Below are 13,990 nucleotides of genomic sequence, written 5' to 3'. Positions count from 1 at the left end.
GTAAGTATTAATTATAAAAATTTTAGGAAAATTAATATTCCATATGCAAGAATGATGTATATTGCGTATGAAAAGAGAATCAGTGATATGTGCATGATCATTATAGAGGACGTGTGTGCTAGATTGAAACGAATTGAAGTTGATAGCACTGATAATGCAGAATTAAGCCTAGGCACGACTCTATTTGAGCTTTACCTTATACTTCAAAGATATGCTACGTGAGTTTACATGATGCTGAAAAATTTATCTGTTTAAGCATTTCACAAATTTTAAACATTTCGCTTATTTCTACATACAATTTATAGACTTGGCCAGGTACTTTGTGCCGAAGGACAACTAGAGAATATGAAAATACAGAATTATTACGATTGGTTTAAGGGCGGTATCGCGCATTGGCTGGAAATCGCAGTGTATAAAGCACTTAAACGCATCGATAGAGCAGTCGAAATTGATACTTTGCAAGCAATTGACAGTAGCGTTCAGTATAGTTCAAGCGCTGTAGATACATTAACAACATTTTATCAAATTAAAGTTTTTTGGACGCAGTTAGCGTGGCCCGATGTTGAAGGTTCTTATACGTTCATAGCAAGAATTATCGATGTAAGTTTGAAAATTCTGACGTATTTAAGTTATAATTAACGTATAGTATGTATTGTCGTTAATAAGAAAATTGTGATATATTATAGGTACATAAATAAAATTGAAATTATATTAAAGATTTTAAGCAATTTATAATAAAATAATTGTTTTGTAGGATATTTGTAAGTGTTCCATGGCATATGCTGATAAAATGGCAGCAAAAGCGGAGATAACAACAGAATTAGAACAACTTTCGCAGAGTAGCGTGTACGAAAAAAGATTTACAATATCGACGGCCTGGTGCTTTGCTATTAATAATATCGATTATATCAGAACATCAATTGCACCATTGGCTCAGGACTTGGGATTACAGGATATTATAGACGCTTTAGGAGAGCATAAGACTCATGAAGAGGCTGATCGTTGTCAACAGACTCTTCAGCTTATCATTAACAATGCCACAGATACTGTGAAGAACAAGATCATAGAGTTGTTGGAAGTTGTAGCCAACAAAATGGCTCCTGCAATGAACAGGTACGTAAATGTAACTAAAAATGTGTCACTTTCGTTTAATTAAATTACCATTAATTTATAACAATGTATGAAAAATTTTATAAAAGATGTAACTAATTTTTTTAAATTTATTTACGTTTTAAAATATCCCAATAAATAATTTGCTTGCGTTTTTAGGTATCTCATGGAGGGTGCCGAATTAATTGACACAACCAGCAACGCTATGGATCGCCTGCTACAGTATTTAGATAGTAATCTAGCAACTCTGCATGATAATCTCAACGAGGATAACTTTAACAGAGTTCTCCATGTGATTTGGGAAATCATATCACAAACGTTGTATGATCTAGTCAACACTAATTTAGAGGTGCATACAATGCATACAATCACTCAAGAACACAATCACATTCTTTGCTTATTATAAAAAGTTTATAATTATTTTATAAAATAATAAAATTATTGCTTACAGAAACGACGACCACCAGCATTTTACTCGAATTTGCATAAAACTCTTCACACGCTCATTCGATTCTTTAACCTCGGTGCTGATGAAACAGCAAACATCCAGGTTTTGGAGAAAATAGAACGTCTCTTACAATTACATGGACTCGAGACTGCTGAGCTCATACATCGTTATCATCAAGAACGCATGGAGGAACAGAAGAAAATAGAAGAACCTGTTAACGGTCTTGTTAGCATCAAAGCATATTTTGTTGATAATTCGTTGAACATCCAGATTTTAAATGCCAGAAATCTTCGATGTATGGATAGCAATGGTGAGCAAATTAAAAGTTTTTATAATAAAATATAAAAAATTAACAGAATTTCTTTAATTCGTATCGTATAAAATTAATGTTTGCAAAAACAATAAAAAAGTTGTTAGACGAAAATTAATAAATAACTTAAATAAACACAAAAGATGTTTTACACTTACGAGAAGAAGATTTTATATGATAAGTAGAAGTTCTGGTGATACAAGTAAATTAAATTAAATAATACGAAACAGATATTTCACTTAAACTAATTAACCGTAATAATAATAAATAAAAACATTTATGTGTTTTTATGATGGAAAATATGATAGGTATCAATTCTGATAAACTCAATCGCTGGTAAAAAAATTGCGAAAATTAGAAGGAAGAATGACAACTTTTTTTCGATTTTATAGGCCATTTTATAAGCAAGCTGTCTACTCTCGAGCGTAAACTGCATTCAAAATCTAAACAAAAAGTCAAAGAAGGGAAGACAAGTATGTAAAAGTGTAGAATACAAAGTGGAATTCTTCCTCATCAATATATAATTCTCTATATTGCTTGTTATCGCGGAAATAGCATTTTGGGAATGCATGGCACGAACAAATTTTGACGTTATATAAAAATAGAAAAATAATCTCTAATGAATAAAGTGGTCTTCCTAAACCAAAAAGATTGGAGATTGTCATGGAATATTGTTTACGTTGATTATTTGTAATTTCTTATCTGTAAGGTTCTCTAAAATTATTATTATTATCATATCTGAAAGATATAATTTACATTTTTAATTAAGTTCAATTATCTACATAATTAAATTTGTGTTAATGAACCTTACCGATAAGAATATATGTATTGAGTCAGCATTGATAATCATCATCACCGTGCATGAATAGTTTCTCAGTGGGTTTCTTCAAATGTTATAAATCGTGTTATACAAAAAATATGATTTTTCTATGTCTATTACAGGTAAATGCGATTCCTACGTGAAGATCAGATTACTACCTGAGGAGAAATTTGCCGAAATTAAAATGCCTAAGACACATGTGCAGAAGGAAACGCAGTTTCCTCTTTTCGATGAAACGTTTAACATGTTAGTAATGTAGCCAATTATTATTTAAAATTATTATAGATATAAAATAAAAGTAGAAAATAGAATAAAATACTATGAAATGATTCTAACATTTACAGTCCTCTTACTTCGGAACAAAGAGCCGTAGAGAACGCTATAGTGGCATTTGAATTAAAAGACAAGGACTTCCTTAGATCAAGATTTATGGCTGAAGCTTTCCTATCATTTAATGAGATTCCTGACACTGAACCAGAAACTAGCTTCGCAATTTTAGATCAAATTCATATAAAACTTTCTCGTCCGACCAAAAAAAGTACGTAATAATGATATAAAATAATAAATAAGCTTTTATTGTGTTTCAGAAAATTATCGGATTACACTTTTAGTGTTAATAATAATAATATCATATTCTTACACTAAAAGAAAAAATTGGCTGTTGCAGCAGATTAGATGATAAAATATAACAAAGCATTTTTATTTAGCTGCAGCAGCCAATTTTTTGCCTATTCGCAATGTCAGTATAAGATTTCGATAGACTAACGCAATCAAAAATTGGCTTTTGCAATCAATTAAAAATGCTATGCCATATTCAGTCAATCTTTTTTTTCAGTGTACATCTTAATTTCTTAATTTAAAGATAATACAGAATATGGCCCGTATTCATGTTTTTGTTGATAAATATGTGCTTGTTTCTGAAATTCTATAGCATGTAACATAAACTATATGTTAAATGTGCGCTAATATTGTTATAAGCATGTTCTGAATACGGATTCATATATTTACTGAATATTTATATAAGTATAAATATTCTATTAATTATTGTTTATGTAAATGAGCTATAAAATATAATCTTATATTAATTTAAAGATACGGACATCATTCGCGCATTGGAGCATCGGAAAGGAGACAACCAAGCAATGGACTTCATTTCAAGGCTTAATACTAAAATGAATTCTAAATGATCCACGTGGAGTTTCAACTTTAACATTGATTTACGTTTGGACAATTTTCGAAAATACGCAATGCAAAATGTATTCACGCAACTCAGTCTATATAAGGCATGGCAATGTTAATATCGCAATCTGCCTTACCAAAAGTCGCTGTGAATATTTCTTGATAATATGTTTCGCTCATCGTGTTATTATAAATTCTATAACACAATGCTCACAAACGTCTTAAGGCTGTGCACAGTTTCAATAGTTTTTATACTTTCGAAAGAATTATTCAATGACGCATTTTGAAACTTTAATCGAAAATTGTAAGGCTGAATAAGTGCTACTTAGAGAGAAGTATAATTATATTTATTATACAGTAGTAAATTACATGCTGAACAATTATAATACATACTCAAAAATATTTTTGTAATATAACTTAAACGATAATATATTTGCAATGTAACAGAAATTTGGAAGTATCTTTAATATGTAAGAATCTTTAATATGTGTAAGAATATATATATATATATATATATATATATATATATATACCATTACACTTAACAAATTAAACATGTAAATCTTAATAATATTAAATAATTTAATAATACTGATATTGTACATTATTGTTCTATCATCACTATCATTATATTGTTTTGTTAAAAAAATATAAATTTATCGTTAATATTTTTATTTGCATATATCTTTAATAATTTTAGTGTTTTATGTGTATATAATAATTTATAATATACTAAATGCAACCATAATAAATGATGTCACGTTCTCATTGGCTGTTAGAAATATATGCGTAAGAATGCACCCGAATGTCTTTCATCATGGATAACATAATCACAGTCATCAATTTCGTTTCACGTACATACGTACATATGTATACAGCACAAGCAATGAACGCATGCAGCGTGCCAATCGTTTAATGTTTGTCATACTTAGCAGTACTTATAGTGAATATTAACGTAAGTAAATATTCCTTTCTTTAAATTCTCGTAAACAGACTATTATCATATACTTTGCACGCTGATTTTCTCATGATTGAGATAATATGATTGTATTTGATTGAATAAACCCTTTCTTTGTGGAAAAGTAGTGAAAAAAACTATTGGTTTAGTATAATATTTAATAAAATAATGTATAATATTCAATTTTAGTGATTTTTCAATTTTTTTAAATCGTTTTTTTTTTTACAAAACCAATAATATTCTTTCTTAAAGGTTAAATGAAACCATAGGTTTCTCTCTAATGAAACTTACAACTTGTATTAATTTGAATAAATATACTATTTAATTGATGCATGTATAAACGTGTAATATTAAATATACCTATATTAATAATAAATTTTATTAAAAATAAATAAAAAAATTAATTATAATACTAAGACATCAAAATACTTTAAAATTAAAATCACAATTGTTGATTTCTTAAATTAATTACGCAATTTTATTCTTCTTAGATAATGTTAGAAACTCTAATAATAAATTAATTTACACAAGGACATTTTTTATCAAAATGGATATAAATTTTATTCTTCTATTATATTCTTCTATTCTATTAAATTTAATAATTCTTTTTAAATTAAATATTTGACCAACCATTGAAAGTTTTATTTAAAAAAAGAATTAAAAATGGATTACGTGTAAAATTTAATATTAGTGCATTCTAAAATTTATTATTACATATTTATATAAATATTAATCGAATTAGAATACAAATTATAAAATATATTTCCATTCTAAAGCACTTTTAATCGAATTAATCATTGAAAACGAGTTTGCAAAATAAAACATAAAGTGTGCGATAATCCATTCATTGAACTGTAAGAAACAGAATATTCGATGTTTATTTATCTTACAATGCGAATATGAATTTGAATATTTCATAGCTGTTAATATAAATTGATTACATTTAGTAGATAAAACAGCTCAATAAACGCTCTGATTCTTTATTACTGAAGAGGGAGGGAATAGTGGAAAGTCAATATTGGTCATCTGTTTTTACCAAATTATATACTTTATTTGAATTCATAAATAAAAAATATTAATTTGTATAAGAAAATTTCAAATTTAGTCAAAGTTTTGTCGTAATTATATTCGGTTTAAAACAAAATAGTTCACACTTCTTGTACATCTTTGTAATAAAACAATAGCATTATATTCGATTTATTCCATTGCGATTTTTTATACATATTTTGTATATATTAGTATGTACTATTAAAATATAATTGATGTTTTTAATATCTTTTTTAGAGTTAATTTATTTCAGTTTTTAATTATTATTTTTATAATGCATTATTGTTACGCAATTATATTCTGTGAATACAATTGCGTAACAATAATGCATTATAAAAATAATAATTAAAAACACATAACGCAGAGCCAAACAGTATATGTATTAAAATATCATAACAAAATTGAAGATGGGTGTGTTACCCACCGGAAATATCAATGGCTACGTAGTTCAATTTGTACGCTTTGTGCACATAGAGGCGCTAGTAAACGGATTCTATCTAAAAATTCTAAAACATGAGCACGTTTATTCTTAAACATTTTTGTTATAAATAAAATTTAAAAATGCAAAATTATCTTGATAATTATTAATAAAATTATATGGTAAGTATATTATCTAATCAATAATATAATAATGATATTTCACATGTTCAAGTTTGAAAAAAGTACGTTATTCAATGGAAAGATGGCGCAAGTATCCTCTTACAAATGCTTCATTAATTTCGATATACAAATTAATGGAGAAATCACATACATATAATATAATTTATTAGGTGTTGGAATTAATTCGTAGCGTTTTTTAATGAAAGAATGTTATTTATTTCACATGAGCATTAAAAAATACATTAATGAAAGTACTTCCCATCACTTGTAAAACGCTACGAATTAATTCCAACACCTAATATATTTTATGTAATAATATTTAATAAATAATTAATATTTTTATATATTTAATAAATTTTTACAAAATAAATACGTTTTCAGAATCCTATAAAAATGATGTAATGAATAAAGTTCTTTTTTTCTCCCTTGTAATAAATAAATAGAAAATATAAAAACAATATTCCAATATTTTAAATTTAACATCTATTTATAACTAAATTTTTAACAAAAAATTAAAAACTAATTGATATTGCATATACATGTACTAATTATTAATAAATTAGTCTTTTATTTAAAAATTTTAGTAGAAAATATAAGATAGTTGACCTAGAAATCGTCAGTGTATCAGTAATCATCAAATTCACATATTAAAGAAGTAATATTTTAGTGCTTTCTGTCGTGAGGTTTGCTGATATTTTTATTGGTTCCAAGAAAATATTTACAATGTTGTGTTACATTATGAAACTTAATATAAATATATGAATTCACATTGATTAAATCGAATATGTGCAGCAACCGAGCTTATGTGATTATAATTTCGATCAAATGCTTCATTATGAGATTAAGAGACACTGTTTGACATCTCGTGTGATTTTAGAGTATTGGCAACTTGCATGAGATAAATTGAGCTTCGAGTTATAAATCGAGATCGCAGTTTTACACCATCACAAATTATTATTTCATACAAATTTCATAGTTTTTTTTTTTTTACGTGACAAACACATAGTCATTCGAGTAATCGCTGTATCTGTTGATTACTAGGACTAGATGGGCCGAAAAAAATTCTTCGAATAATAATGTCTCCAAAATAAAAAAAATAAATAAAAAATCCAAATAAAAAATCCAAATAAAAAAATTAGATCCATAATTGTTATTATCTAGACATTCTACGGACCAGTAATCATCATAGGCATAATCAAGTTAATAAATAGATACGCAAGCAAATAAAGGATGTCGATCACTGAATCATTTCTGTGTCGATAACTGGTACAGCTAGAACAGAGATCGGCACTACTCGAATAAAAACTAATTTTACAATTCTTTATTGTTGAAACAGCTATTAATATTTATTGAAAATTTGTAATAATGATAGTTCTGAAAAAAAATAAAATACAAAAAAATTATAAAATTATATATATGTATATATATTATAGATATTATATATATTATGTATTTTATAAAAAATTATAAAATATAAAATGATTATATATATATATATATATATATATGTATATTAATTTATGTGTTGAATCATTCCATCGTTCGTGTATGCGATAATTAAACACATATGGCGATTTGTGGGACGTATCCATGACAATTATTGGGCAAACCGTTATAGTATGACGATAACTCATACATTTGTGCCTTCTAATTTTTACGAAGGATTTTCATAACAACGACAGTAGGTATAAGAATTTTAGAGTGACGTTTTTATTCATCACAAAAATTTGATTTAAAATAACCTAAAATAACAATCATTCACTTTTTAATCTGAAAAATATAAATTTGCAAAGTCAAGCGTTTTGGTTAAAGTGACGATTACTGGGTCAATTACCTAACAATATTTTAGAACTAAAAATTTTCTTTCTGTTTTATGTTATTCTTGCCAATATAACAAATGACTAATATATTTGTGAACATCTTCTTTTAATGTATGCTAACAAACTGCTTCTTAAAATGGTCAGTTAAATTACTTGTCGTAAAATTTATAACTGTCTTCGGTTATATAAATTTTACGACACAAATTATATACGAAACTCTTTTTTAGGACCTCTATTCATTTACGATGTTACAAGAAACATGCCGTCTTTTAATCTTCGTATCCGCATACTGTTCGCTATTGGACTAACGAACTCTCTTTTAAGGAAATTACCATGTTTGTGATTATATATCGGATGGTACTTCGTGGAATGGCATATAAATTTACGAGAAAAAAAGTAAAGAGGAAAGAGGATCGTATAACTTGAGTATATGGAATATAAACTGCATATTAATAATATAGTAAGTTTTATTTCCAAGTGTTTAAAAGTTTAGACTAGACAATTTTTATATCATCTTTCAAATTGGAATACTCATATTACGTTAAAGATAATAAAAGAGATTTTTAATAAATTTTTAATAAATTCAGCCATTTTTAATAAATGCAACGCTACTGCTAATGCTGCATTTTCGTGATGGTTTAATGCTGTTGTTTGGCATTCATGAGAACGATAATGACACTGTTTATAACAACGCTCGCTGCGTTCAACTAATGTGGAATTGCGATCTTCACATGGCTTGATACTATTATTATTATTATTATTTTATGAATAATGTACAATTTCAAATTTTGATAAAATTTTGATACGCAATGTGGGATCCAATTACCTCTATTGTTTCTTTTAAAATTTACAACAATGGTAAAAATATCATTTAAATTAAATGGAATATTTCGTTTAATAAAAAATATGAATGGCTGTTTTTCTTCTTTTATGCAACATTTGACTTGTGTCTCCGACATATTTTCCCCGAACTTTATGTGCTCAACGATTAACAAATCAAAATATGTAATAGACTATACAGTAGCGCATATACAGAATTTATAATTACCGAAAATATCGATCGATATATAACAGGGTTATGTAAGCTGGCTGATGATGATTATTGACCAATAACAATCGTGTACAACTGAGTGCGTGTGCAATTAAAATGATTTCAAAACTGTACAATGTACAGCGTATATTTACTGAAGAGCAGTCGAATTTGGCTGCATTTAACTCTTTATACAACAAGTGAAATTTCAATCGGTATTCTCGGTAATTATGAATTCTCTGTGCATAGTCTATGTATTTTGGTCCGTTAATTGTACAGCACATAAAGTTCGTTGAAAATATATCGGAGATACAAACCAAACGTTCCATAAAAAAAAATAACAATCATTTATATTTTTTTTATTAAACAAGATGTATGCTACTTATTTTAAATGTCATATAAAATATAAAAAATATTTAAAGCTTGTATCATTATTTTAGAAGTTTTTATTTTATTTACTGAAATGTAATTCCCTTATGTTTTATCAAATAGATGCATTGATATATAAATAGATAGTAAAAAAAGAGAGAGACAGAAAATATTTATACACGTATACGTATAAATTATATGTATTGAATAAATATTATTTCATATTTTATTCATTATTGTATACAATATCTATAGAACTTTTATGTATAATATCTGTCAATATTTATACCATTATCGGTAATCAAGTCACATTAACAATTCCACAACTAAACACGTTAATAGATATATTAAAGTATACACAATATATAATTATATGTGTACAATGTAAATAGCGATATTAAAATTAAAACACATTTATGCCTTCGTTTAGTTTATTTGAAACGTTAATATTCGTTTATCACGCAAAACGGTGTACTAGTGAAGCGGACGGTAATGCGCTTTCGGCTTGAGGGAAGAAGCGTCATTTCTATCCCTGAGGGCTCAAATGTGAATCCGGGTGGGCAATTTTCACTCGCGTTTTGGGAAATTGCAATTAAATCGACAGTGATACGGCAAGCGCCGTATTTGTCCTATGGCAAATTGGCGACACAAAGCGAACGAAAGTGCGCGCGTCATTCTACCAATGACGAATATATCGCGCTCGGCCCACAATACGCTCACCGTGCTGCATGTGCGCCAAGCACGTCGTGCGCGCGCTCAACGTTATTATTTTCATTGGCAGGGTGCAGCATGAATCGAAAACCGGATTTTAATCCCTCGTGACAGTGACGAGACGCTGACACGAAGATCCGTCGGAACAATTCGTACCCTCGGAACCCTACGTCGGGATTCAAAAGGTTTTGAAATTAGCATAAGTGACACTGTACACGACGTGCGTGCGACATAAGCGCATAAGAAAGTTTTTTTAGTGTTTTTAAATACTAAAAAAAAATTTATCTCTGAATTATTCAGTTAATATAACATGGCTTTGTTAATTTTTTGATAAAAACATTTAGAGAAAACAAAAAACTTCTGCAGCAATTAAAGACAGGGCTATGTATTTCTAATAAAAATTTATTAGATAATAATTTATTAGATAATAAAAATAATTTTCAATTGACGTTCAAACTTGTTTTCGATTAAAAAATGTCATACTACATGTATACAGGTCCACAGAGAGTTTACAGAACAACTATGACGAAATGATTGAACGTGAAAGGCTTGAACTTTATCTCACGAGTTTGTAAAATCATAGCGACACTTATTGACATACAACATATCGGTGCGCGGTCATGTTTATTAATTAAACAGTAAGTTTGACAAATATATGATATTTATATATCAAATGTCTGTACTTGATTTATATTGCAAGTATTACATATCGCAGAGTTGATAGCGATCAATTATGCTATTGAGGTGGATTACATAAACGATAATTATAGCAATGCATTTTAATTAAACTTTTTTTTATTTTCCCTCTTATCTATAACATTAATTTAATATAGATTTTAACAGGTTGTCTATTTTATATTAAACATTATCTACTATATGCAAGATAATCATCGAAATAATTTCCACAAGCAAATATTTCTGAAAGCGGTAAATAATTTTAAATAATAACTATTCAATAAAGATATATAAATCACATAATTAACAGACATGAAAGATAGAAAACGCAAAGTGCTGAGTGAAAAGTTGCAAAACTACTTTATAATAATTATGATAGATAAAGATCTATCCCATAAACTGTCAAAAGTTATTAGGAAGTGTTTTCTCTACTAATTTCTGCAAATATAAATTTTTGCAAATATAAAAAATTTATTTAAAAAGTATTATATCTCAAAAGTTTTTGTAAGATTAATTTTTTATTACTAATTAATATTGCATTAATAACTTTCGTAATAAACAAAAAATCGAAAAATAAAAGAAGACAATAATTAATTTTCAAATTTAATTGCAAAAGATTTTCTAAAAATATTTTTCAATAAAAAAAATATGTACTATATATAATAAAGAAAAAAACCTATTTCATTTAATCTTTCAAGAGATTACTATTCTGCAGCATTATAACGAAACTCACAGCCAACCTCGCTCACTTGTATCGTACAAAATAAAACGGAATATGACACATCCGTCGTTCGAGAGGCAACGGAGCTCACGTGAAAAGAAAAAGCGGACGAATGGTTTCGTTGAAACGCGCAATTATCATCAATACAAGAGCGTACGTGTACGGTACGCGACGTGCGATCGTCCGGCCGGTCCAGATGGTGGCCCAAACGGGACTTATAAACCCTGCACGGTTTGCTCGGGCACGCACCGTCGCTACCAACCGACCGATACGATCGTAATTTTGACTTAACGTCGATTTATCTCGACCGGAGCTACGAACGCGTGGGACGGCACTCGTGCCTTTCTCGAGGTGCGAATAATAGTGTCGGAGGCGCGGCGGTCACGTTCGTTATATCAATGGCCGAGTGTTTTCGAGTTCCTCGTTCATGGCTTCGCCTCGTCACTCTTCAATCTTTTTCCTGCCTGATCGTCAAAGAGCCTTGGTGGAATCGTGACGACCGATGAGGTGACGGGATCGTCTCGGTATGAACATTGAACGACTCCCGGTCGCTCTGTCGTGTCACGACTTGGCGAAGGGCACGCGAACTTGCGTTCCTCTCTCTCTCCCTCTCTCTTTCTCTCTTTGTTATTCTTTTTTTCTCCCCTTCTCTTCCTCCTACTTCTCCTACTCCGCTTCCTGCTTCGTCTTTGCGAAATAAGGTCACAGCGGAGATCGGCAGCGTTTAAGCTACGCGCAGGAAATGGATCGCGACGTCCCGAGGCGAAATGCGTTCGAGGCTTATCCGATCGAGACAGCGACGGGGCCGTCGTTCTGTTTTTGTCGCGTGCAGTTTATCATTATAACTATTCAAGTCTGACGAAGATGAATTTGCAATTGATTTCAGTCGTTGACAGAAATTATTTAATAAGAAGGAAGAACAAATAATTCTTCGAAATACTTCTAGAATTATTTTTATATTCGTCGTGTTTTCTTTCATTCTTTTTTTCAAAAATCTTTTTATAGCATAAGATGTATTAAACGTTTACATAGAAAATAATTTATGATAATTTAAATATAGTATAACATTAAATTTTTATATAATTATAATTCTAAACTCTCAATAACTTTTATAAATAATCCTGATATTTTAGTATGACGCGATTGTGTTCTCTCGATGAGGATTGACATTCCACAGAATTCAATATCAATTTTAATTTTAGCGAAAAATCGTTGGTGCGTTTAATAATCGTGGAGAGCAAATATGGTGGCGAAAAGAAATATCGCACGAGCGGGAATCAAAACGAATATGTGGCACGTTTGACAAACGTTTCATATGAATCGCTGTACAATCCGTTATCAGAGGACGTTTTGTAATATCGAAAACCCGTGCTTTCCCTAATGCGTACAAATATGTTACGCTGCAATACAGAATAACCGCCAGCTATATTTTAGATCTGTAAAATGCAGAATGTCAACGGCCAATCCTGCTGCATTTACAGGACATGATCGAGCTCTTTACTGGCAAACAGATCAGGAACGGCAGGAAATCCTTTTCCATGATATGAACTCATTTTTAACGCTAAATTTGAATCGTCGACGTTTCGAATTCGCCTTTTAGAAATGCGTTTCGACGAAGCGAAGCGTTTCTTCGTAGAAATGGAAATCGATCGCTGTTTCTAAGCGTATGCATATGCGATGAAAACGAGTTTTGAGTGTAGCAATGCGACAAATTTAAAATTATGTTAATGTGCAAGTTATTATGCAATAACGAAGGTATAATCTTTTTTTATTCAAAGAGAAATGCTTAAAATTATTGCACTAACTGTATTTATAATTGTAGCTTATCAGATAAGCGTACAGTTTACAGCAGTTTGTATAGACAAAAAGAAAAAAATTATTAGCTACTTAAAAATAATTTAAATTTAATGTAGAAAAAAAGTTTGATATAATAAACTTATAATTACTTGGTTCCTTATAAACACTTATCTCATCTTTGTATTAAATTAAATATAAAATTTATTGTCATGCTATGCGTACCACGGAAGTCCAAAGTTACTATACAGTTTATACAATATAGTTTATTTAACAATTTGGAAATATAAATTTATTACAATATTATTTTAATGGAACTTTATAATTTATTTCGAATAAGAAGTTGAAATTTCATTATAGCATTATTGGCTTGTCGACTTTTTAGTCAGCGATTTATC

The 13,990-nt window shown here is 29.0% G+C and overlaps 1 protein-coding gene across 19 annotated transcripts in view; it reads left to right on the top strand.

Moving 5' to 3' along the window:
- The window catches only part of stac (C2 and C2B_Munc13-like domain-containing protein staccato), a 36,591-nt gene extending 31,660 nt beyond the window's left edge, over window positions 1-4,931 (top strand). For 18 of the 19 annotated variants that reach the window (XM_087403862.1, XM_087403907.1, XM_087403857.1 and 15 more), the window contains 9 exons: window positions 27-218; window positions 306-600; window positions 755-1,113; window positions 1,270-1,459; window positions 1,562-1,868; window positions 2,261-2,341; window positions 2,811-2,934; window positions 3,033-3,226; window positions 3,781-4,931. In XM_087403862.1, coding sequence (XP_087259988.1) covers window positions 27-218; window positions 306-600; window positions 755-1,113; window positions 1,270-1,459; window positions 1,562-1,868; window positions 2,261-2,341; window positions 2,811-2,934; window positions 3,033-3,226; window positions 3,781-3,875 — 1,837 coding nt within the window. In that variant the 3' untranslated portion in view covers window positions 3,876-4,931. The remainder of the gene's footprint in view (window positions 1-26; window positions 219-305; window positions 601-754; window positions 1,114-1,269; window positions 1,460-1,561; window positions 1,869-2,260; window positions 2,342-2,810; window positions 2,935-3,032; window positions 3,227-3,780) is intronic. The other variant, XM_087403850.1, reaches the window with a different exon arrangement.
- The last annotated feature ends 9,059 nt before the right edge of the window (window positions 4,932-13,990 follow it).

Source organism: Acromyrmex echinatior, chromosome 1 (genome assembly GCF_024713525.1).
Source record: "Acromyrmex echinatior isolate Ae372 chromosome 1, ASM2471352v2, whole genome shotgun sequence".
NCBI classification, from domain to species: Eukaryota; Metazoa; Arthropoda; class Insecta; order Hymenoptera; family Formicidae; genus Acromyrmex; species Acromyrmex echinatior.
This window is presented reverse-complemented; position numbering and strand designations above follow the sequence as displayed.